Here is a 23498-nt window from a genome sequence, read left to right on the forward strand (position 1 = left end):
ATTCTGGACTGTATGATCATCCTTTTTTCCCTTTTCCTCGCTGTTCTTCAATGCATAGAAAAAAATAACCAATTATACTCACCTTCCTTCTGCTTCCCCGCCACGCGGCGTCCTCTTCTGAAACTGCCGGCTGACTTCAGTGTGCAAGTGCTGGGAGAACATGACGTCATGGCCATGAGCCCCCTGTCATGTGCAAGCCGATTTCAGCTGCTGGCCTCTAATGATGGGTCTGTGCGCCGCAATACACTTCAGCTGAAGGACGCACAACCAGATGAAAATTGTGCTGGCGTTGGTGGTCCTCCACCCACACGGGCCCGGTCGCAACCTTTGCAACCATGGTCGTTATGCCCCTGGCTGCACCACAGATTTGGTTGCACGACATCAAGTTGTGTGTCCCAAAAAATGTATATGAGATTTATTGGCAACTTGGAGTTTTAATGAAGTCGCACACATGTGCGTCACTGTTGCGCCAGGCAGGCTAATCAAAAGAGCCACGGATGCCAGTTGCTAGGAGGTGATTATCAGGGCTCCTGCACAGATTATTGATGTGTCCGATGGATCGGCTCCTGTGAATTGCGTCACACCAACTCTATTTTCTCAGCTCGTCTAAAAAGCCCTGCCGGTTCCGTTATTAACATGGGGCTCATTAAGATATCCGTTCTTCACATATGATTTTTAGCTACATTTTTCCCAGATATAACTAGTACCTATTAGTCTATGGAGCTGTTCCCATGTTCGTGTATTTTTGTGGACCCAATGATCCGCACCAAAACACTGAGGGTATGTGCCCATGGTAAGGAATCGGAAGCGGACGCAGCTCATATCTGGTGCGCTGCCGGCTTTTGAACGCAGGTGATTCCGCATGTGTTCATTGAACCGTGTGGAATCACCGCACCCAATATATTGTACGGGTGATATTTATCTTGCGGAGACTCACGTCTCCGCAAAATAAATTGACAAGCTGCGGTCTGGAAAGACGCACCGCATGTCCGTCTCCACGGGTGATCTGCGGGCTTCTGTGTACGCACGGTGGACATGGCATTTCTTGAAATCCCATCCACTATGCTGTAACATCTGGACGCTGTGGATGTACGGAGCATCCAACCCGCAGCGTTTACTGACCGTGGGAACGTACCCTGATCCAAGTCACAGATCAAACTCGCCGAAGAAAGTCTATGGGTCCGTAATAATGAGAGCGCACTCAGCTGCATCCGTTTGTTACTGACTGATAGCAGAAACTTGAGAAACCTTCGGCAGTTTATTCTGCATATGAGAAAAAACAAAGGTAAAAACTGACACTGATGAAAATCTGATCCAAAATCGGTCCATTTTTTTTAGCTTACGAGAAAAATCAGTGATATCTGAATTAACACGATAAAAAAAAATTCCGTCAGCTTTGGAATTTTCACGACTATCATTTTAACGCTTTCACCTCCGATGTCAAAAGGAGACCCAACGACCATAATTTTGTACTGTCGTAACTGCGGAGAGGGAATACCCATGTGCAGGTTTATTGCAAGGTCAATGCCTTCTTTTTACAGGCCCCTTACATAGCAGGTTTAATAAAAGCTTAATTATTATTAAAAAAAACTTGCTGCAAAAAAAGTCACATAATGTCAGAGTTTGTCACATTGTTTCTTGCTGCTAAAGCCTTGGAGAAAATAAAGAGATAGAGAAATGTTTGTGGAGAGGACTAGGGAGGGGAGAGGAGCTGGAGGGAGTGTTGTGCTGGGAGGAGGCAGCAGAGGCTGGGAGGAGGCAGCAGAGGCTGGGAGGTGGCAGCAGAGGCTGAGAGCACAGAGACTGCTGGGTGTGTCACACTGAGACAGGCAGGCTCCCCAGCTGGGTAAGTGCTGAGCCCTGCTCCAGGGGCCATACATCAGGGGTATGGTAGGGGGCAGCAGGCGCTATACAGGGTGTGTGGGAGACAGGTCAGGACTGTGGGCATGTGCTAGGGACTGACAAAGTTCTACCCACTCCAGTGTCTGTGATTTCCCACAGCTGGATGGATATAGGGACTGGGGAACACTTGGGGCTTCTACGCCGTGTCCCATATGGACCGTATATATGGAGACAAGGAATGAGTCACACAATGAATGAGACAGCCTGGGTGTGGAGGTCTGCTCTCAGACTGTCTCTCTGGGAAGCAGCCAGACCCGTCTCCCCCCTGTCTCTTACTCAGAAGCCATGCTCTGCTTGCTTTAACCCTGTGAATCGTTGGTCATGCCACCCTTCGTTGGTCATGCCACCCTTCGTTGGTCATGCCACCCTTCGTTGGTCATGCCACCCTTCATTTAGAAACCACGCTCTTACGATGAGCAAGCCTGAAACTTGGCATGGCAGCTTAACACATCCGCATGCTGGATGTCCACCTATGTTTGTTTTTATTGGCAGATCAGGATTTTATTTTTTTTACAGTACATTTGGCCAGTAGGGGTTATTTTTTTTTTTTTTTTTTTTTTTGTACTGCTATACTAACAAATCACATGTGGCGCTTATGCAAAAAAAAAAAAACAAAAACAAAAAAAGACATGCTAAAGGGGATGTAATAATTCAGATTTTGTCTGTAGTTGTATTGTAAATGCTCAAATGTAGATATTTTGTTGTTTTACTTAGAGGGTATATCTACCTTACACAACATTTTTTGGGGACCTTTTTATATAGCGAGTATTCGGGCCTTTTGTTTTCACTATCGCTGGCTGCCCAGTGAGTCAATTGAGAATCCATCAGTGAGCAGGATCTGACACGGTGGCTCAGTGGCTAGCACTTTTGTTTGAAGCGCCGGAATCCTGGGCTCAAATCCCACCAAGGACAATATTCAGAGAGATTTTATGTTCTCCCCGTGTTTGCGTGGGTTTCCTTCCACACGCCAAAGGCATAACGATAGGGAAACTAGATTGTGAGCTCTATAGGGGACAGTGATAATGTCTGTAAAGTGCTGTGGAAATAATGGCGTTATTTAAAGGGAACCTGTCACCTGAATTTGGCGGGACTGGTTTTGGGTCATATGGGCGAAGTTTTCGTGTGTTTGATTCACCCTTTGCTTACCCGCTGGCTGCAATATTAGATTGAAGTTCATTCTACGTCCTCCATAGTACACGCTTGCGCAAGGCAAGATTGCCTTGTGCAGGCATGTACTACGGAGGACAGAGAATGAACTTCAATCCAATATTGCAGCCAGCGGGTAAGGAAAGGGTGAATCAAACACCCGAAAACTCCGCCCATATTACCCAAAACCAGTCCCGCCAAATACAGGTGACAGGTTCCCTTTAAGAAATAGATTTTGTAACTCTTATCTGTCTTTTTCTGAGCTCCTCTCAGCTGATTTTATGACCACAGAACACTTTACGTTGAATGTAACATTTTTAACGAAAGCCCCAAAATAAGATTTTTAGTCCTAAATTCATGCAATTAAGGGAAAAAATGTCCCCAACTGAGAATACATCCACAGTGTTTTAATGGGCACAGTAGTGGTATTGGGGCTGATCACATATACAGGGGGCGGCAGTGTTTGTTTATATGTGCTTATATATATGAACTTGACATAGAAGTCTGTGGACGATAAAATATCCCCAGAATCCGTGATTCTTTTCCTCGGACCTCACTGACCATGTTGAAAAGTAATCATAAAAGCCACAGGAAGGAGTGTCCCCATAGTGGGTGCAATAGTCACATCCCGGACCCCAGAGTGACCCAAAAGGTCTCTGTGGCCCATATGAGAAGTCCGGGGCCCTGTTGGAGATTTTTCCCAGTGGTCCCCATTTTCCAGTTATCTATAGTTAATGAAGGTTGGCGCCTGTTATGCTTTTTACGCCTTTATTTCATCCATGTGCTTTTACTCATCTTTTATATTTAACTTTTTGGCACCGTCTGTCTACTTTAGCATTTTCTCGCGCCAGCTATCTCCTACATCACCACCTTCCTGTTTCTTTCTTTTCATGAAAATCTCATATTCTCTTCACTTGCCATCTTTTTTTGTCTTCAGTGCCATGACAACTCGCTTGCCTCTCCAATTCACACCCACTTCCCACCACAATCCTCGGCTAATCCCACCTCTCCACACCACCCTCGGATCTCAGCATTGATACCTCCTCTAAATCTCATCTGTGTCTCCCAGGCAGGACCTGCTGTGATCACCAGTAGTAGGCCATGGGGGATGTTATATCGAGTCACCTGGATGAAGGCAGACGTCAGTACATTACAGGTAAGTCTGCATGCCGCTAAAGTCACCTTCTGGCAGCGATGACTGAGCAGAGGAAGAGATTTTCTTACAGACTGGAATGTCTTTTGCACCTCTCGTTTCTTGTTTGCGTGGGTTCTTTGTGTGAAGTGGTGCCGTCTTGTAGAACATCTTTCCTTAGGGAATGAGTGGGTGCTGGCCACTTTATAGATTCTTAAGTGAATGTATAGCAGGTGTCTGTTTGTATAAAGAAGGTAAATCATTGAGGAACACCTTCATTTTGTGACACAATAATTTTTGAGATTTAAAAGGGTTTTCCAATTAGAAGTAGTAATCACCTATCCACAGCATAAGTGTTAACTTATTAATCTGTGGTGGTCTGCCCACTGGGACCTACACTGATTTCCCCAGGGCAACTTTTCTACTCATTAGAATGGATCGGCAGTGCGCAAGCTCTGCCTGCGCATGCTCGGCCGGAATGAATGGAGTTGCGATCCATTCGCAACATTCCAATCAATGTTCTCCATTTTGCCGATCAATGCTGATCTCAGCGGTCGGACCCCAACTGACCAATAATATAACTTTTTTTACTGGACAACCCCTTGAAAAGAAAATTTGCATTGGGTAAATGGGTCATCACGAGGGATCTATACAGTTTATCAACCATTTTGTACATTATTATTATTTATTTATATAGCCCCATTAATTCCATGGTGCTGTACATGAGAAAGGGGTTACATACAGAGTTGTAGATATCGTTTACAGTAAACAAGTTTACAGTGACAGACTGGTACAGAGGGGAGAGGATCCTGTCCTTGTGGACTTACATTCTATGGGATAGTGGGGAAGAGGCAAAAGGTAGGGGCGAGGCGGCTCTGGCGATGGCGAGGCGGCGGCTTTGGCGTTGGCGAGGTGGCAGAATGGTTATTGCAGGCTTTAGGCTTTCTTGAAGAGATGGGTTTTCAGGTTCCGTCTGAAGGATCCGAGGGTGGTGGATAGTCGGACATGTTGACGCATGGAATTCCAGAGGATGGGAGAAATCTTGGAGGCGGTTGTGTGAGGAACGAATAAGTGGAGGAGAGTAGGAGGTCTTGGGAGGATCGGAGATTACGTGAGGGAAGATATCGGGAGATTAGTTCAGAGATATAGGGAAGGGACAGGTTGTGGATGTCTTTGTAGATCAGTGTTAGTAGTTTGAACTGGATTCGTTGGGGAATTGGGAGCCAGTGGAGGGATTTGCAGAGGGGAGAAGCAGGGGAGTAGCGAGGAGAGAGGTGGATTAGCCGGGCAGCAGAGTTGAGGACAGACTGGAGTGGTGCAAGAGAGTTAGCTGGGAGGCCACAGAGGAGGGTGTTGCAGTAGTCGAGGCAGGAGATGATGAGGGCATGCACAAGAGTTTTGGTAGATTGTGGGCTGAGGAAGGAACGGATTCTGGCAATATTTTTGAGTTGGAGGTGGCAAGAGTTTGGACGTGCGATTTGAAGGACAGGGCAGAGTCGAGAGTTGCCCCGAGGCAGCGGATTTCAGGTGCGGGAGAGAGCGTGATGCCGTTTACCATAATAGATAGGTCAGGTAGGGGGAAAGATGAAGAGTTCGGTTTTGTCTACATTGAGTTTTAGGAAGCGAGAGGTGAAGAAGGAGGATATGGCTGACAGACACTTTGGGATTGTACATGGCAAAAGTAGACAAGTAGATATCCATTGGATGTATCCAGCAGGGAAATGTCATTTAAATTTGATTTGTCAACAGATTTAACAACACAAATTGCTGACATTAATATCAGGTGGGGAAACTTTCACAAAGGATTATACAGCCAATCTGACATGGGTGACTCTGGTTTCCATCCCATTGCATGCAAATGTCACAGAAGATTTGTTGCTGCCAAACCCGTGGTGAAAAAAATGCATAGTGTATGAATCCAATCTAAGCATATGTGCACACACAACATATGCAGCAGATTTTATGGAGGAAAAATGTCATCTCAAGACCATATCAGCAGTGTTGTGGATGACGTTTCATTGTCTCACCTTCACGCTGCATGATCTAAAACCTATTACAGCTACGCGGCTGCAGGAAGGTCGATGGAGGTCATTTAGCCGCTTATTTCAGTTTTACTGTTGCCATTTTCTTCCCTGCGCAATAAGAGCTTTCTATGACTGCGCGGAATAATAGCTAGGTTGGTTTGTGGTGTAATGATGCCTGACATTGGAAAACAAGGCTCGTCTTGTGAACTTGGAGACTTTGAAACAAATCTTGGGATGGGAAGGTTGTGTCGTAATTACCCGCTGCCGTTTCCCACATGGGAACCTATTAAAAGCAGCGGGGTTTTTGATAGTTTATGTGTCATCCACCTACAGGAGATAGTTAGTGACGAATGTAATCATCGCTGTACAGGAAAGGAGTACCTGGAGCATGCTGGAGCGAAGGAAGAACTATTGGTATATGTGTGTGATGTAATTCATGTGGAAATAGGAGGAGTGAGAGCTGCCGGGCTATAAAATAAAGAAAAAATCACCCATAGATTCCAATAGGATGGATTGTTAGGCAATCCCTGCATATGTTGCGGGCTGCGGCTGATGAACAACTGCGAGACATGCAGCTGTGGGGACTCTAACATATTTTTCGAGCACGCCGAAGACACTCTGTCTGATAACGACTTATCTGAGTAAATTTGCTCAGCACTAATATGCACTTTAATTGGGTTGTCCAGGACTTTGATGTTGATGGGTTCTCAATATCAGATCAATGGGAGATCCATACACTACTTTTGGTGGAAGCAGGAGCAACAAACAGCGGGGGTTCTGTAATGTCAAACTCCCACTGATCTGATATTGGTGACCTGTACAAAGGATCCACAATCAGTATCCCAGTGCTGGAGGATGAAAGTAGACACAAAGCCATCAAGTTGAACCCAACACGTTGATCCAGAGGATGCAAAAACTCCATGGAGAAGATGCTAATTGATCCATATTTAGGGGGGAAATTCAATTTCCAGATACAGAAATCTGACTAGTTCCCTGGATCAACATCCCATCATAGAATCTACCCATAACCTGTGATAGTCTATGTATCAAGAAAGGCGTCCAGGCCGTCCCTGAGTTTAGTGAATTAACAATTACAACATCTGCATCATGTGGCAGAGAGTTTTAAGTCCCTTACTGCAAAGAATCTGCAGTCTCTCTGCTCGTACAGTAAAGATTTTCAGCCTGTGAAGAATACGTTTTTCTCTAGACAGTTATCGATAATTGATATCCATTTCTAAGGGTATGGGCACAGTACGTCTTTTTCAGGTGGGTGAGAACCAAAACGACCTAAAAAAAAAACCCCCATAGAAAACGCAAAAGATTGCTGTGCATAGATTCAGTATTTTGGGCATATTTTAACTGCTTCAGGTTTTCAAAGATGCCAAGCGGATAAATGACCTGACCATTTTTCAGACATCTTCCCCCTCTGAGGACGCTCTATACTGTACATTTTTGAATGGCAATGGAGTTATAAAAAAAAAAAAATTCCAATTACAAAAACGCTGGAAAAACGCTCTGAAACCGCCAGCTGCCAAAAATGTTGAAAAAGCGCTAAGAAACGCTAAAGGAAAAGAGGTAAAGTCTTCCTCTTAAAGAACTTGTGGAGATTACCATCCTGGAAAAGATGTTGTGTGCACATACCCTTAGGTGAGAAGACCCCATAAGGCCAAATTTTCTAAGGATTTTCTCAGTAGAATTGTTAAAAATCTTCTCCATCCCCATAACGGAGGGATATATTGTGTACTTCTCCATTACTGTGCATCGTTGCAGACTAAGGAACGCCATGCTTGCAAGCCTAACTTCAACCATATGGAAAATCTGCGTCAGGGCCACCAACTATCACAAGGGTAGGACTTTTCTCATAGGGGAAAGGGAATTTTTGTGCCCCCTAGTCCCAATGCAACCCTATTATAGCAATGTACTGTATGTGGCCCCACGGAGCCCGAGAGTCTTATGTCGTAGCTATAGGCGATTCTGTATGAATGCCCAGTGTTCATCTGTGGACGTGCTAGAGAGGACAAGTTGCACTGATTGTTTGCCACCAAGTAGTAGACCCTATGTTGGGGCAGTCTTGGCATTTTTCTACACTAGTGCATACATTTTCATATCTTTTATGCTTTATTATTTCTATGCATAAATAGATTCCTTATATTTGACCGTTGTCCGAAATGACTATTTCCATTACACATGGTTAGATCCTTACGTGGCCCAGTGCGGATGAGCAATCACGGTCATCGTCTTTACCGGTTCTGGCCAAGTCATTCCGCGTCTTCCGAGCAGTGTCGAATGCTAATAATACAGCGTTTTATATGCCTTTTGTCTGCAGAAGAAATTGAAAGTTCTGCCAAGTGTTTGCACGATTACGATCTCTGAATATACCCCGCTGTATGTCTATTAGAATTCGGGCTTATTCAGGAGGTGGGAGCATGTAAGAGTACCACGTAGTCAGTAGGAGATTTGCAAGAAGGGGGGAAGGAGCCAGACATTTCCATGGGTTAGGGCAGGATGCAGAGGACGGAAATTCCAGGGTATGGATGGGGAGGGGAAGGCGACTTTATTCAGTGCAGACTGAAGTCAAATCTTGGGATCCCCCAGCTCTTTTACCCCTTATTTCTCCAGGTTTGTGTAGCGGAGGCACGGCCTTTCACTGTTAGGATGTCTAGGATTATCGCGTTTACAGAAAAACTTTCTTATTCAATATTAATAATTTTTGAAAATAAAGTACGGTAAAAAAAAAGGCCATTAAAGTAGTACAGCAGTGTCTATGCCACCTGTCAGAAGCCCAACGCGAATCGGCACCTCCTTGTCCGAGCAGCTGATATGATGATTGGTGCGATTTTTATTATGGATTGTAAATGGCTTTAAGGTTTTTCATATAATGTCTGTCTGCAGGTAATATAGTGCAGCCAATATAGGGAATCTGGCACCTAATGCAGTGGCAGAAATCCTGGTTCCTGCCCTGGGTCACTTATTGGGTTCACTCCATTATTTGCTGCAGCTCTGCTAATCTTATCAGTGCTGAGCTCTGTATAACCTATCCGTACCACTGATTGGCAGCTTTCTGTGTACACTGTGCATAGGCAGAAAACTGCCAATCAGTGGTGTGGAAGAGGATAGACTGAGCCCATGCATATAAAGGACTTACCTGGAAGCAGGATTACAAGTCCTCCTGAAGATCTGCATCTGATAAAACAGTGATTTTATCAAAGCTACAGCAAGTAACCCCGTAGGTGACACATCGCTGGAATCAGGGACCCTGTCTCTACATTATGCTGCTTTCAGATTAGGTGGCAAAAACTTGTGACCGTCTATTCCAGGGCCAATTCATTAAGAGCTGTATGATTTTTGCAAGTGGATAGCTAGGCATTTGACCTGCAAAGCTACAGCCATTTACACCTACATTGGAAACCCAGACAAACGGCATGTCACCAGAGTTTTCGATACATCACTGATTCTTTGTCTACTTTTTCCTCCATCTGATTTCAGCACCAATCCATGTACAATCATAAAGCCAAATCCCATAGGGTTTTTGCAATCGGTTCACAGCCAATTTCACTTCTGCTGCATTAAAGTGAATCTGTCAGCAGGTTTTTGCTATGTAATCTGAGAGCAGCATGATGTAGGGCAGATACATTGCTGGATTCAGGCTGTCACTCACTGGGCTGTTTGGTACAGTTTTGATAAAATCCCTGTTTTCTCTGCTGCAGATCTAGCAGTTCTCTGAATGCTGATATCTGTATAACCCCGCCCACACCACTGATTGGGCTGCCAATCGGTGGTGTGGGCCGGGTTATAAAGAGCTCATATGAATATGGAGGACTACATGGCATGAGAGAACTAATCCTGCGGTGATAATCTCCTGCTGATAAAACACTGATTTTATTGAAACAGCAACACAAAGCCTAGTAAGTGACATATCATTGGAATTAGGCTCTTTGCCCCTACATTATGCTACTCTCAGATTAAATAGCAAAAACCTTCTGGCAGATTCCTTTTAATATGGGAATAATCCACTGAGGAAATGACTGAAGGCTGAAGATCCCACCTGTGCACACCAGCTCTTCTCCCAAATCATTGCTACAGGAGTTCTGAATGCGCCAAGTAAATGCACAGATATAATTGGAAGCCGAATAATTCGGGTTGTCGCAGAATAAAGCCTTCTTTTCCCCTCAATGATGCTTTACAGTTTTATAACCGTCTAATACTACAACTGCTGCAGTAAATGATAAGAAGGTTGTAAAGTTTGCCACAAGTTAGATTACTTTCGCACCTGAAGCCGCCTTTCACTTTGCTCATTTACCCCAGCGATTATCGGCACAATGGGATATTACCGAAAATGGCTATATGTACTGAATGCAGGGCGAACCCATAATGTAACCCTATACACTATATTCTTCTCTGCAAACACAAGGCATTAAGATAAGATCTGCTGGATATGCTGATTGCATTTGTCAAACTTATTAACTCTTTCAAGAATAGGTTATAGGTTTTTTTCTTAACTAGTGTTTCGTACAGCTCCCATCCCACATGCTCGCGTTGCTTGGTTGATTAGTAATGAGTGTCGCCACTGTTCCTATGGGAACAATGTCGGGCTGAAACAAAGGGACAAGTTAACCGCTCGCTTCCTTTCGTGTCCTAAGTTTGTTTTGATGGGGAACAACATTTACCGTTATTTTCCAAAATTAGGATTATTTTTTTAAGTTTGAAGCTTCTCCAGTTTTCCTTCTTGATGCACAATACAATAATTATGGACGCAGTCATTGTGGAACAGGTGAAAAATACCCAAGCTTAGTAGCAGTTTTTTTCTGTTATTACAGTGGTGCACTATATGTACCATTATATGTGCTGTAAATTATGGTGCGTGTTATTTATCCAGGGTCCGTGCACAAATCCTTTCCACATGTAGTGACTATGTATAACGGTGCGCGGACCATTGGGCACTCCTTCTACCACCATATGCTTCCTCTGTCATGCACCAAGGTTTTTCACTCGCCTGGGTTAAAGATTCACTTTCTTGCTCAAGCCCTGTATCTATGTACCCTGGCAGATATTGGTGCCTTCCCTGGCACTTACCACCTTCTCTAGCTAAGCCTCTGATAACATGGATTAATAAAAAGACAGTATGTGCATAATGACTTAAAGGCAATCTCAAACTAGATTTTTGCATTTGTGAGCAGCATGATATAGGGGCAGATATCTTGATTCCAGTAATGCATCACTTGCTGGTTGGTTTTGATAACATCCATTTTCTCTGCTGCAGATCTCTGAATGCGGAGCTCTGTATAACCCCGCCCACATCACAGATTTCTGCCTATGCATAGTGTACACAGCTGACAATCAGTGGTGGTGGGGTTGGACTACCTAGCAGCAGGTTTACTAGCCCCTCTTCTGATTAATCTCCTGCTGAGGATACTGTGTTTTTTTTTTTTTTTTTATCAAAACTACAGCAAGTAGCCCTGTAAGTGACACATTGCTGGAATCGGGTTCCCTGCCGCTACATTATGCTGCTCTCAGATTACATAGCAAAAACCTGCTGAGAGATTCCCTGTACGGAGTTCCTCCATTTATTCTTACTTTCTCATAAAAATCTTAAGAGATGCGGGTAACATGGCGTCTGTATAATACTTGTCTAGTATCGGCAGGTATTGTGCGTAGAACAAGTGCCAAGTGGCCAACAGACATCACGTCAGCAGCGCCTCTGTGCCAAAGTGAGAATTGCGGGATAAACCCTTTATCTGCATATTTTCCCATCAGAACTTGCCATAGTTAAGGTCTGTGAAGGCGTCCTCCCGTCAGAAACCATCACTTTCAAATGTGGCTATGGCACCACAAGCAAAACGGCTAATTTTTCCAAGGAGACAACAGGCAGCGAGACATTTTCCCTGCAGGTGAATAGAAATCCTTAACACAAAGATGGCTCCAAAACAAGACCCGTTCCTACAATTCAACTGCATTCTGCTCATAGCTGGGTGCCCAGCAGATGGTTTTTATTATTTTATGGACTGTTCTTGGTTAGGAAAATATTAAATCTCTCTGTGTGGCCGGATTACCATAAATTAATATACTCCTTCTGGGGATGATTATTAGGAAAGTATTCTGTAAACTTCACGCTCCATTAGTGAAATTGTCGCATAGGGGTGGAAGAGAATGTTGCCCTGCGTAGGGTCGGTTGATGGGTCGGAAGAGAGAGTGTTTCCCTGCGTAAGGGCAGAAGTGTCACCCTGCGTAGGGGTAGAAGAGAGTATCACCCTGCGTAGGGGTAGTAGAGAGTGTTGACCTGCATAAAGGTAGAAGAGTGTCACCCTGCGTAGCGGTGGAAGTGTCACCCTGTGTAGGGGTAGAAGAATGTTGCCCTGCATAAGGGCAGAAGTGTCACCCTGCGTAGGGGTAGCACTGAGTGTTGACCCGCGTAAGGGCAGAAGAGTCACCCTGCGTAGGGGTAGTAGAGAGAGTGTTGACCCGCGTAAGGGCAGAAGAGTGTCACCCTGTGTAGGGGTAGAAGAGTGTTGCCCTGCATAGGGGGGAGAGTGTCACCCTGCATAGGGGCGGAAGAGAGGGTGTCGCCCTGCCTGGGGGGGGGGGATCTCATTTTAAAGAAGATGACTTTAATATGACATGCAGGGTGAAAAGTGTCTGCATTATACCCCTATAAAGCAACCACCCTGGGATGGGTCACAATGATATACTCAATGGAGAGGGCTGAACCCCCATGGATCATACATTGAAGTCTGGAAAACCTCTTTGGAGGGGTCCGGCTGACGGAGGTTCTCATCTGGAACCAATTGTCTTGTATCTATAACTCTGACAGGTATGTCGCCAAACTGTCAGCACGCAGAGTATACGCTCTCCTGTCACTCCAACATGTGCCGCCACTCACCAGTACAGCAATACTCTTGAATCTCTCCCCCAGTGGTATATTTCCATATATTCATGTACAGATGACCTGCATAAAGCCTGACGCTGTACTGAAGACCCCCGCTCCTCGCTTACACTCGTGTTTGTGGCAGCTATATTCCAGAGCGCCACGCTGTCTGATGAAATGTCAGCGCAGACAATGAACATTAACTGTCAGATATCCGTGGGTGACATTACAGTGACAGTGATCATCTTATTCCTTTATAGTTCCTTTTTGTTTTCTTTATTTCTAAATTAGTGGAGCGTTTTGTTTTTTGTTGTTGTAGGGCCCCAGGAGGTAAGGGGGCCACTTCCAACCCCAAAGCAGGTGGAATTGAGCATTATGACGAGCTACGACACTGCAAAGTGCCCATATATTGTTCTTCTACAGGGACCCTCTCCTATGTCCTCTCCTGATTAGCCCCCAATGTAAAGGTTGTTACATTACTCACCCTGGTCCGAATGTTGCGATCTGATAGATGTAATAAAGTGGCAGAGGGACTGGGAAAGCTCTGTGCTACTTTGTCTCCACTTATGACCTTGTCATGCCCAGCAAAAGTCGCTGATGAAACAATCCTTTTAAAATCCCTCATTCAATGGTGAATTCAACCAAACTGGCTAGGAGCGATCATCTAATTTATAGGGAGGTGTCCCAACTCATCTATTAGGGGATGGAAAGAATGGGCCATATTGAATTATAGCGCTTGATCCATTTGTTCTCTCTGGAATTAAGCAGTCCTCTGCGGCTTACTCACCTCTACCCAATATGTACTTGAGCAAGAATGTGAACGGGGACCAAGAGAACGGTTTGTCCTACAGCTTTGATAGGCATGGCCACCTTAAGATCAGTAGAGGTAGAGCATGTGAACAATCTAAGGTTGACCATACACTTTAAGTAACGATCTCGCCCATAAAGGCTTGGCCCAACGTGTATATGTTCTCACCGAAGGGTGGGGAGTAAGTAGCTGCATGTCCAAGGGCCACCACACACATTAGACTGATTTATATTGGGGGCACCTGACTCTTCCCACAACATTACAAGGATTGGGTTGCTAGAATATCAATGCCCAATCCATTTTTTTTTTTTTAAACCAAAAATGTGGTATTGGCCGTCCTCATGAACATGAACGCTCAGATGAGACGAGCACTCGAGCATGGGGCAGTCTGGAGATATAAGTCTGCCAAATGCTGGCGATTTCATTTATGGACAGCTTAATAGTGAGATATCAACCCAAGAACAAAAAGCGGGAACAACTGAAATCCAACAGCCCCCCCCCATACACATTCGATGGTTAAATTGGTTCAAGGGATGAGTTAAATGTCTGCGAGGTGCAGGGTTGGATGAATTCTCCATGACTGTGTGTAAGTTTTCTTCTTCCGTATATTGAATCTTGTGGCTATATGCGGTGGATGTGATGTGTAGAAGTAGCTACACCCATGTGTTTCGTGCGCCGTGCCTTCTAGATATACACCCCGGCATTCATAACCCGCACACAGAAGCTCCTGTAATATGCACGCAGATCCCTGCCAGCGAAGAGGTTAAACTGCAGAGCCGGTGTTTGGTGTAAACTGGTTCTGTTTGTTTTGTGAGTCTTTCAGATATTTGGAGGAGGTGGCAATGTCCCGGGTCCTGCCCGCTGGGCCTGTCACAGGTTCCCTTGTACATGGCGTCACAATGACACCTCTGTTGCACCGAGCGGATCGCTGTTTGTGTACGTTTCGATTAAGACATTTTGGGGAGTGGTGGAAATATTTAGTAATATATATGAGACTTTTTTCTTTTTTTTTTTCTCTCTCCTGGAGCTAAAGTTGGAGTTCAAGGGAGCCGGTTGTTGAGATTTTGTTGACTGGTAACATAAAAAAAAGATAATGGGAGATTTGTCTGGGAAAATTGGTGGACCGTATATAAAGTCATCTGTGATGGGGCCTCTGTGCATGACGTGATTTTTCGATCTAACCCGGGGATCGTGGCACTGGGACGTCTGTCCTTGATGCCATTCTCAATGTGAGCGACGATAATCTGCAGCGGAGAAGTCGCTTCTCTCATTAACCCCATAACCTCTCTTGCATGATATCATTCTTTCCCATTGTTGGCTTCTGGCCAGCGCCCTTTGAATAAAACAAATCTGTGTCTCATCCATTAAGCAATGTGGATTAGCGCTGAATTTGTGGCGTATTCATTCAAGCCAGAAACGGGGTTGTTCAGTTTCGGCACCATCTGATTAAAGAATTGCCGATGCTTTTAGTTCACAAATCAATAGTACATGCGTAAATAAGAAAACTCATAATATTATTAGAAAAACCTTTTTTTCACCTACTGAACAGAATTTTTATTTTCAAAACTCTCAATTCAAAGGTATAATCTGTATTGAGTGAATACAGAATTTCCCATTACTGAGATTGAAGATGAGCGCTCATCATTCCTCCTATATCCTGTTACTAAAGCTCAGGTGCCGGTGGTAGGGTTAGAACTGGGCTTTATGGTACCGGCCAGGAAGATGGAAGCTGCGACACGTGTACTTTCACTATTCGTGTAAGTGGTGAAGAGAACAAGTCACTGCTCCAGATTAGTACAAGAACGTATTCATGGATATTTTAACTTAAAAGCATTGTTCACTACTAGACAACCCCTTTGTAATGGGCACCGGGAGGTGAAGAAAAAATGAACCCATTAATGCCTCTATGACCAGCACTTTACCTCCTAATAAGTATAGAGAAGAAACTGATCAAAAATATATAAAGATTTATGGTAAAAGATTCCGGAAGGATACAACTACAGTAGGCAATCCAAGAAAGACTGTCAATCACGGAGTAGGGCTGCCCGTGGAGTAGGACCGCCCACTGGACTCCTACATACAAACGCCAGGGATTTCAATGAATAAAATACAAGTTATATTATTATTTTATTTTTTTTTTTGCAATAAAAATCAGTTTAATCAGCTCCTCCTTCTCTAGAACATCCCGTCTGCAGATCAGTTAGTTTTCAGCAAGTCAAGTTCCCTTTAAAGAGATTTTCGAGATCAAAGTTGGAAATAAAAAAAAGTTTCTAAGAGTTGGGGTGAATTTAAAGAATACAATTCAAATAACATCGATTTGCATTCGGCAATAAATACTCCGAATAAATGACCTATGGCAATTGAGGATACCCCGCTACCACCGGTAGTGTGTGTAAGGGAGAGTCTGTATAGATGGCGGGTGGCCAAATCTGAGTTTGGTTATCTTTCTAATAAAGCAAGACCCTTTCCCCAAATTTCCTATTGTAAAGAAAAGGTCAGATGAATTTTCAGCACTGTAGTCTTGGGTTCTGTGGCCAAAATATAAAGTCATCGTCTCTCCAGTTTCTGTGCTTTTTCCCATGTTTATTCAAACCCGATTGCTTAACCCAGCCTCGTCGCACTGCTCCTATTGGCGCCTGTACTTGCTAAATCATCAATTTTCTTGAACTATTTCATCAGATTACTATTAATTATACACAGCTGTATGCCATAAACTAAACGGCAAATGCTTGGTGGCATTGTAAGTAGATACAGTTTTCGCAGCTTACTGTAATAATAAGCCTTTATCTGGTGCAGTCTATGGCAGAGAAAAACATAATCATCCCACTATAAGAGCTCGGCTAAAGCTCCGTTCACATCGAACGTCTTTGTCAGACAAGAAAAATCATTGGGTGCCATGCTGCTTTTCATGTGAGAATGGTGGACACCTCGATGGACCCTAGTATCAGTCATTGGGGTGCTAATGGTGTCCGCCATGTGAATGAAACAAGCCGTGTTCTGTGGCTTTCCTTACAACTCTGTACGTTGTGATTGCTTGCAGAATTGTGATTGCAGCTCTGGGGTATATTATAGGTTATAACTCAATATTGAGGGGAATGTGTGTGTGATGCAATTTACATACCAAGTTATCAGACTAGTGAAGTAGGTTATACAGTAGCTGTATATGCAGAGAGTGAAAACTACTGGGTAGTGAGAGAGAAGGGAACTTTCTGAATGTAGAAAGTTGTCACAAATTCTATCCGTATTGCACAGGTCTATTCTCTTCTTAGGAGTTGTGTAAGAAAGAATTTTCACTTGACTTGGAACTGATGGTGCTGAACCCTTTAAAGAGTCACTGGCATTTGAAACCCTCCTGGAGATCCCGATGGCAGTTTTTGTGGCAGTGTTACATTTTTTTTATATGTACGATATTGGCATCTTTCAAGCAGAAGCCGCCTGAAGAACAGACCGGTAACTTATTTTAAGCTGCTTCACAGCTAGCAAAGCCTGAAGGAGTTAAAAGAAGTGAAAAAGGATGGGACATGTCCACAGCAATGTCGTTTTGACATTGCTGTGCTTATGTTAATTCTTTTTGTCATTTATTTTTTTTTTTCTTTTTACTGCTTTCTAAAGCAGGTTCCAGGCGGAATCCACCTGAAAAATGATAGTCTGCACACAAAATTAAGTAAGGAAAATCTATAAAGATTTGTACAATACTCTGTCAGGGGACTTTGTCAGGTAGGAGATTTGAAGAATTAGGTAACTTGTCACATTCTCCCTCCTGTAGATTTACTTGTACCATTTAGGAGCTAAAATCTCTGCACTGTTTTTTTTTAGTAAGGGTTAAATTGGTATTCAAAGATAGATATACCCTTTAAGATGGAACACAGACTATAGACTTTTGTAAAAATGCTGCATTACATAATAATAGTAATTTCAGCAGTTCTGTAATACATCCTTGCAGGCTGCCATCATGAGGAATTTGCTATTGTTCTCCTTTGTTAGGCTTCTTCCACACTAGCGTCGGGCTTGCCCCGTCGCAGTGCGTCGGGCCGAGGTTACCGACGCTAGCGTTGTTAGCGCCGCACAACGGGTGCAGCGGATGCAGATTTCCATCGCATCCGCTGCCCCATTGTGAGGTGCGGGGAGGAGTTCTGGCCGCGCATGCGCGGTCGGAAAAAGCGGTCCGTCGGCTGCAAAAAACGTTACATGTAGCGTTTTTTTGTGCCGACGGTACGCCAAAGCACGACGCATCCGTCGCACGACGGATGCGACGTGTGGCAATCCGTCGCAATGCGTCGCCAATACAAGTCTATGGGGAAAAAACGCATCCTGCAAGCACTTTTGCAGGATGCGTTTTTTCGGCAAAACGACGCATTGTGACGGATTGCAATTAACGCTAGTGTGAAAGTAGCCTTAAACTAATTGATATTTTTCCCCAGGTCAGATGCCTAGTGCCCACAGATTGCTGTAACCTCAGGCAGGGGCCACAGTTAACTTATGGGCTGGATTCATTATTGCATTTTTTTTTTTTTGTGTGTGTGGGGGGGGTCTAGTTTTTTATTTTTTATTTTGCCTTGTTTTCTTTAAATTTGCGCCTTTTTAATAGTCTGTTAAATGTCTCCACCCTTGGTTATGTCCATTGTGGTTGAGATCTGGGTGTTTCCAGCCGTTTTTGACTGATTTAATCAATTGACTTTTTCAACGCTAGGAAATTTTGGTTGCAAATTTACTCTGGTACCTCCCATGTATGACTGAAATCGATGCAACATTTTAGTGGAACGTGCAAATTTTGCAAAAATAATTTAAAAAAGCAATTTTTATTTGTGTGCAAAATTCATAAATTGCGTACGGCATTTTGAAATATTTTGCGCAAATAAAGTCAATATATGCGAGATCAAAAAAGAAAAGTAAAGAAAAAAGCCTATATACTGTAAATTATTGTGGCCTGTAGGCGACAGGGCTGCATTGCAGTGGGAATTAGGGTGTGGAGCACTCTACAAGGTAGCGGATTTTTAGGAAGATCTGGTACCAGGGAATTGCAGGTCATCTAAATAACACAAGACTAAATCTAGCTGTAGGAAGCAGGATTATATCAGAAATGACTCTGAGAACCGAGATCGGGGCGGTTTTCTCATTGTGATTTCAGAGAGGCAGAGTAAGTTTTCTCCCCAGGGTCTGGGCGTGAACAGTAATTGAGGGCTGTTGTCATTTAATGAGCAGGCGTGTGGTTGGGTATTGGCACAGAATGTGCTTTTCATCTCTCTTTGACAGGATTCAGGGTGGAGAACTGATCTTGGCTCAATATATATTTGTTTTCAGCCAGCCAGGTCTGGTTGGGCAAGATTCTTGCGCTGCATTTGCCACACTGGACAACCATTCAGATAGGTGCCAGTCCTGCAGGTCACCAAGGGCTCCAAATTTCCTGGATGCACATTATTAGTAGTGATGAGCCGTGCTCGGATCATTTGTTATCTGAGCATGCTCGTGTCCTAATTGAGTGTTTTCTTCGTGCTAAAAAAAAATGACTGAATGATCAGTTCAGGAGGAGAAAGAAGCAGATTTCTCTGATAAGATAATTACTAATTACAATTATTGATTTAGCAAATAAAATGAACTCTTATTAACTTGTCTAAGTTAGGAATCAAGAAAGGCTACTTCACTAACGTGGCCGACATCGACCATCTCCTTGCGTACGTTATCAATGACTCGTGTAAAAGAACATATCAAGAGTCTGAGATGTCCAGGCCACCACACGTACTAGTCTTCAGCTTTCCATTGAGAGACCAAATCTGTCTTGAGTCGGTCATGAACCCCTTTTTTGCAATTATATGCAGGATCAAATGATCACGGTTGATGGATTACTAGAAAAACTGCAGGCTGACATGACCTAGGAAGTCAGATGTTGGCTACAGGCATCTTGGGTGGATCCCTTCACCTTTGGGAACGTGAAGATGACTTGGCCATGGTACATCAGACATGATGGCTACATCCCAGTAACTTCCATTAGCATTTTAGGGGTTCCCCAGCTCCTAGATTGGAATATTTGAAGGTAATTTTGGTAGCGTAGTGAAGGGGTTACAGTCTTAAATGCTGTACTAGACAATTACGACGGGCCTGGACTTGTAACAAAAGCCTGTGGCAAGTTCTTCTCTTTTAATAGTGACATTCGGAAGACACATCACAATAGAGTTCTCTCACCGTGACAAGGACGTTCCTCGGTATTTGTTATACCATGTGTGATATGCTCGGCTTCCAGTCGTCTATTCTGTCTCCTCTCATGCTTGAGTTGTACCCTGTAGTCTCTGAAACATAAAAGCCGGGGCTCCATAGTGATACTCTGTGCTAGTAGATCGCCGATAGTGTTACCCTTGGGTGGGGGGGGGGGGATTTCAAATTGCAAAATTATCAGGATTGGAGCTACAGGGTAACTTTTTTTGGAGTACACTCCTTGCTCTAGGTGCCAATGTATTAAAAATGTCAACATCGGTGTAAAAAAGCACTTCTGGCGATCATTAGGCCCCACAATGTCATGTTGCCGCTGGGTAGAGCCCAGAATGCCGGACCGAGGGTGCAGGGTGCAGAAGTGAAGATCGGCTGCCGCGGAGAACCGGGCTGGAGGATGGATCAATGCAGAGCAAATCAAATTCTTAATTTATTATTTGCTACAGATGGAAATTGCATCCGTTGCTCATTAATTATGGAGGACTTGATTATTGCTAATCCTAAAGATATAGACTTGTTTTAAAATCCTTGTATCTGTATGAAATGTGAAAAAATGTGCACTTCTTTTTAGGGCTTAAAAGGGCTCTCCGCTAATCTGAAGGATAGACCATCACGATCAGATCAGTGGAGGTCTGACACCTGGCACCTCCACTGATCACTCCGTTATTAGTTCTGGCCTTTTACTGTTTATTAGCTCTTATTGTCTCTCTGCTGCACATCACAGCGGGTTTATCGTTAGTGTAAGAACTAGTAACAATTATAACCGTAACGCTAAGTTTACATAAGTGTAGAACAATCGCCTGCCTTTCATCAAGAAAAAAAATAATTATTTTAATTAATTATACCAGCCCAAACACAGTGTCCCTATGTAAAAAAAATAAAAATAAAAAAATAATGCAATTTATCTGTAAAAATCAGATACTATACTGTTGCTCTGTATGGGATTCAATTTTTGTTCTTGCCCATTCAGACTTGAATGGGTGAGTATTATCCAAAATATGGAAGAGGCTGCTGTTGGATGATTGAATTTTTTTTTTCTACATGCATATTGTCAGTGAATACAAAAACACTCATCTGAACAGCCCAATTGAAACACATTGGTTATGGTGCTATCCGTGTGATTTCAGCAATCAGACCAAAAATACAGAAGTGTGAAGTTAACCTTAAGGGCTTGTGCACACGACCGATTTTCGATGATGAGTACTATCCGTGGTTTTCATGGATCGCACTCGTAACTGTGACATACTATGGGGCTGTGCATATGTGCGATTTTTTTTTTTTATTTTTTTTCCCCCCCCCCCACCCCTCCCCCCCGACTGGAAAAAATTGTCAATGTGCCCAATTTTGATCTAATTACATTTTAATTGGCAATGCAAGTCTATGTTGAGTCTGATAAGTCATTTGACCATTTTTCTCAGCTGTGAAGAAAAACCCAAAGGGTGAGATAAGGAGGTGGTCCGGGACCACGCAATTATGCTTGAATGTCATGGGGTCATTGGCCATCTCCGTGGGCAGAGTTGCAGCTGCGCCGTCTGCATGTCTGCACACAGGACCCATGTGCTGCATATTTCCAACAGTGACAATACCTGCACCACATCGTGTGACTTGAACTATGGAAACGAGGCGACATCTGCGGTCAAAAACCGCAGCATAAATTGATATACTTCGGATGACAAATGCAATGACCTCGCAGATTGATATTGATCTAATGTCAAGCAGACAGGCGCTCGTTCAGTCTCCCTTTCCGCTTGCTCACTTAATATTCTTATTGGGAAATCTGTTTGTGTTTTTAATTTCCTTATATGTGTTTGCATTGGCGTGTCTGTTTGTTTAGTGCATCCGAGTAATTTTATTGTATTTTACTGATCTGTACATTGGATAAAGAATGTCAGGATGTAAAAGACAACACAAATTGCATGTCTGCTGGCACGGAAAGGACCAGGAGCTTTACTTAAAGGGAATCTTTCAGCAGGTTTTTACTATGTAATCTGACAGCATCATGATATAGGGACAAAGACCCTGATTCCAGGGATATGTCACTTACTGGGTGCAGCAGTTGTGATAGAATCCTCATCTTTTCTGCTGTAGATGTAGCGGTGCTCGGAATGCTGAGCTGTGTATAACCCCGCCCACACCCCTGATTGGCAGCTTTCTGTGTATAATCCTGCCCACACTTCTGATTGGTAGCTCTCTATGTACACTATTGATAGAAAGCTGCACAATCAGTGCAGGGTATGAGGTTGGACCAGGAGGCACCAGACACCTAGTCCTGTAGTGATATATTGCTGATAAAACACTGATTTTATTGAAACGGCAAAACACAGCCTAGTATGGGACACATCCCTGGAATCAGGGTTTCTGCCTTCTACATCATGCTACTCTCGGGTTACATAGTAAAAACCTGATGACCGATTCTCTTTAAAGGGGTTGGAAGCCTGGAAATTGAGTTTTTAACTCTCATTTGTCAGTCTTTTTGCACATGCCTAAATCAGACTGTACTATTGGAAATGTGGCAAAGGAAATAGACTGCTGCCATCTTTGGTTGTGAGGGTATGCAGATCCTATTAAATTAGGCTGTGATTCCACCGTTGAAATCCCCACCGATCACAGGAATAGGATTCCCCATGCCATCCAATTGAATGAAGCATTGGTTGCACATGTGCAGTGCTGCACTATATTAAGTCTATAGGACTGGCGGAGATGGTCAAGCTGTACTGGTTGTCTTTCCTCCGACCAATTTTGGTAGGTACTAACCATTACATACTAGGAACACCACACAAGATTGGCTGTTTTGGATATGCTCTGACCGAGCCACCTAACCACCACAATTTGGCCCTTGTCAAATTTGCTCCGCTCTCTACATCAAGAAATGAGGATAGAGGCCCAAGATGCAGCAGCCTATTCTTGTGAATGGATGCTCTCAACCCAATTCGCCCATTATGCAAAATTCAGATGATAGTCCTCATTATGGTGACAAAGATGCCCAAGAAAAGGAGGCAGCCCGTTGGTTTGGCAGTGAAAATCCAGCGCATGTAAAGATTCCTGACACTTGAAACTGCACCTCCAGAGCAGAGATTATTAGATTTCTGCCCCTGGTTCTGTAGTCGCATTTTGCAAATCCGACATGTGTTAGCAATATGGCTGATCGATGTAATATAACAACCATTAGAGAAAATCGGCCGTGGGAGAATGGAGAATATGTCCTCAGCCTGAGCATATTTCATTAATCTTAATAGCAATGGTACAAATGTCTGACGTCTGCTGCCAGAAGCAAAACAGTATTTTTTTTCCTCTTGGCTTAGATGTGTAGATTTGCAATATGATCATATTTGTGTGATCCAGGGTACCCTGCTTAACCCCGAGTCTCTGTCTGTGTCTCAGGGTTGGGAGACATCCTTTAATTCACTGGGCTCTGGATTT

The 23498-nt window shown here is 43.7% G+C and overlaps 1 protein-coding gene across 1 annotated transcript in view; it reads left to right on the top strand.

The window, feature by feature from the left end:
• Positions 1-1751: 1751 nt before the first annotated feature.
• Positions 1752-23498, top strand: part of NIBAN2 (niban apoptosis regulator 2) — a 54800-nt gene continuing 33053 nt past the window's right edge. Inside the window, exons 1-2 of the mRNA XM_069748365.1 lie at positions 1752-1846; positions 4118-4204. Coding sequence (XP_069604466.1) covers positions 4150-4204 — 55 coding nt within the window. The 5' untranslated portion in view covers positions 1752-1846; positions 4118-4149. The remainder of the gene's footprint in view (positions 1847-4117; positions 4205-23498) is intronic.

The sequence above is a fragment of the Ranitomeya imitator genome, chromosome 2 (genome assembly GCF_032444005.1).
Source record: "Ranitomeya imitator isolate aRanImi1 chromosome 2, aRanImi1.pri, whole genome shotgun sequence".
NCBI lineage: Eukaryota > Metazoa > Chordata > Amphibia > Anura > Dendrobatidae > Ranitomeya > Ranitomeya imitator.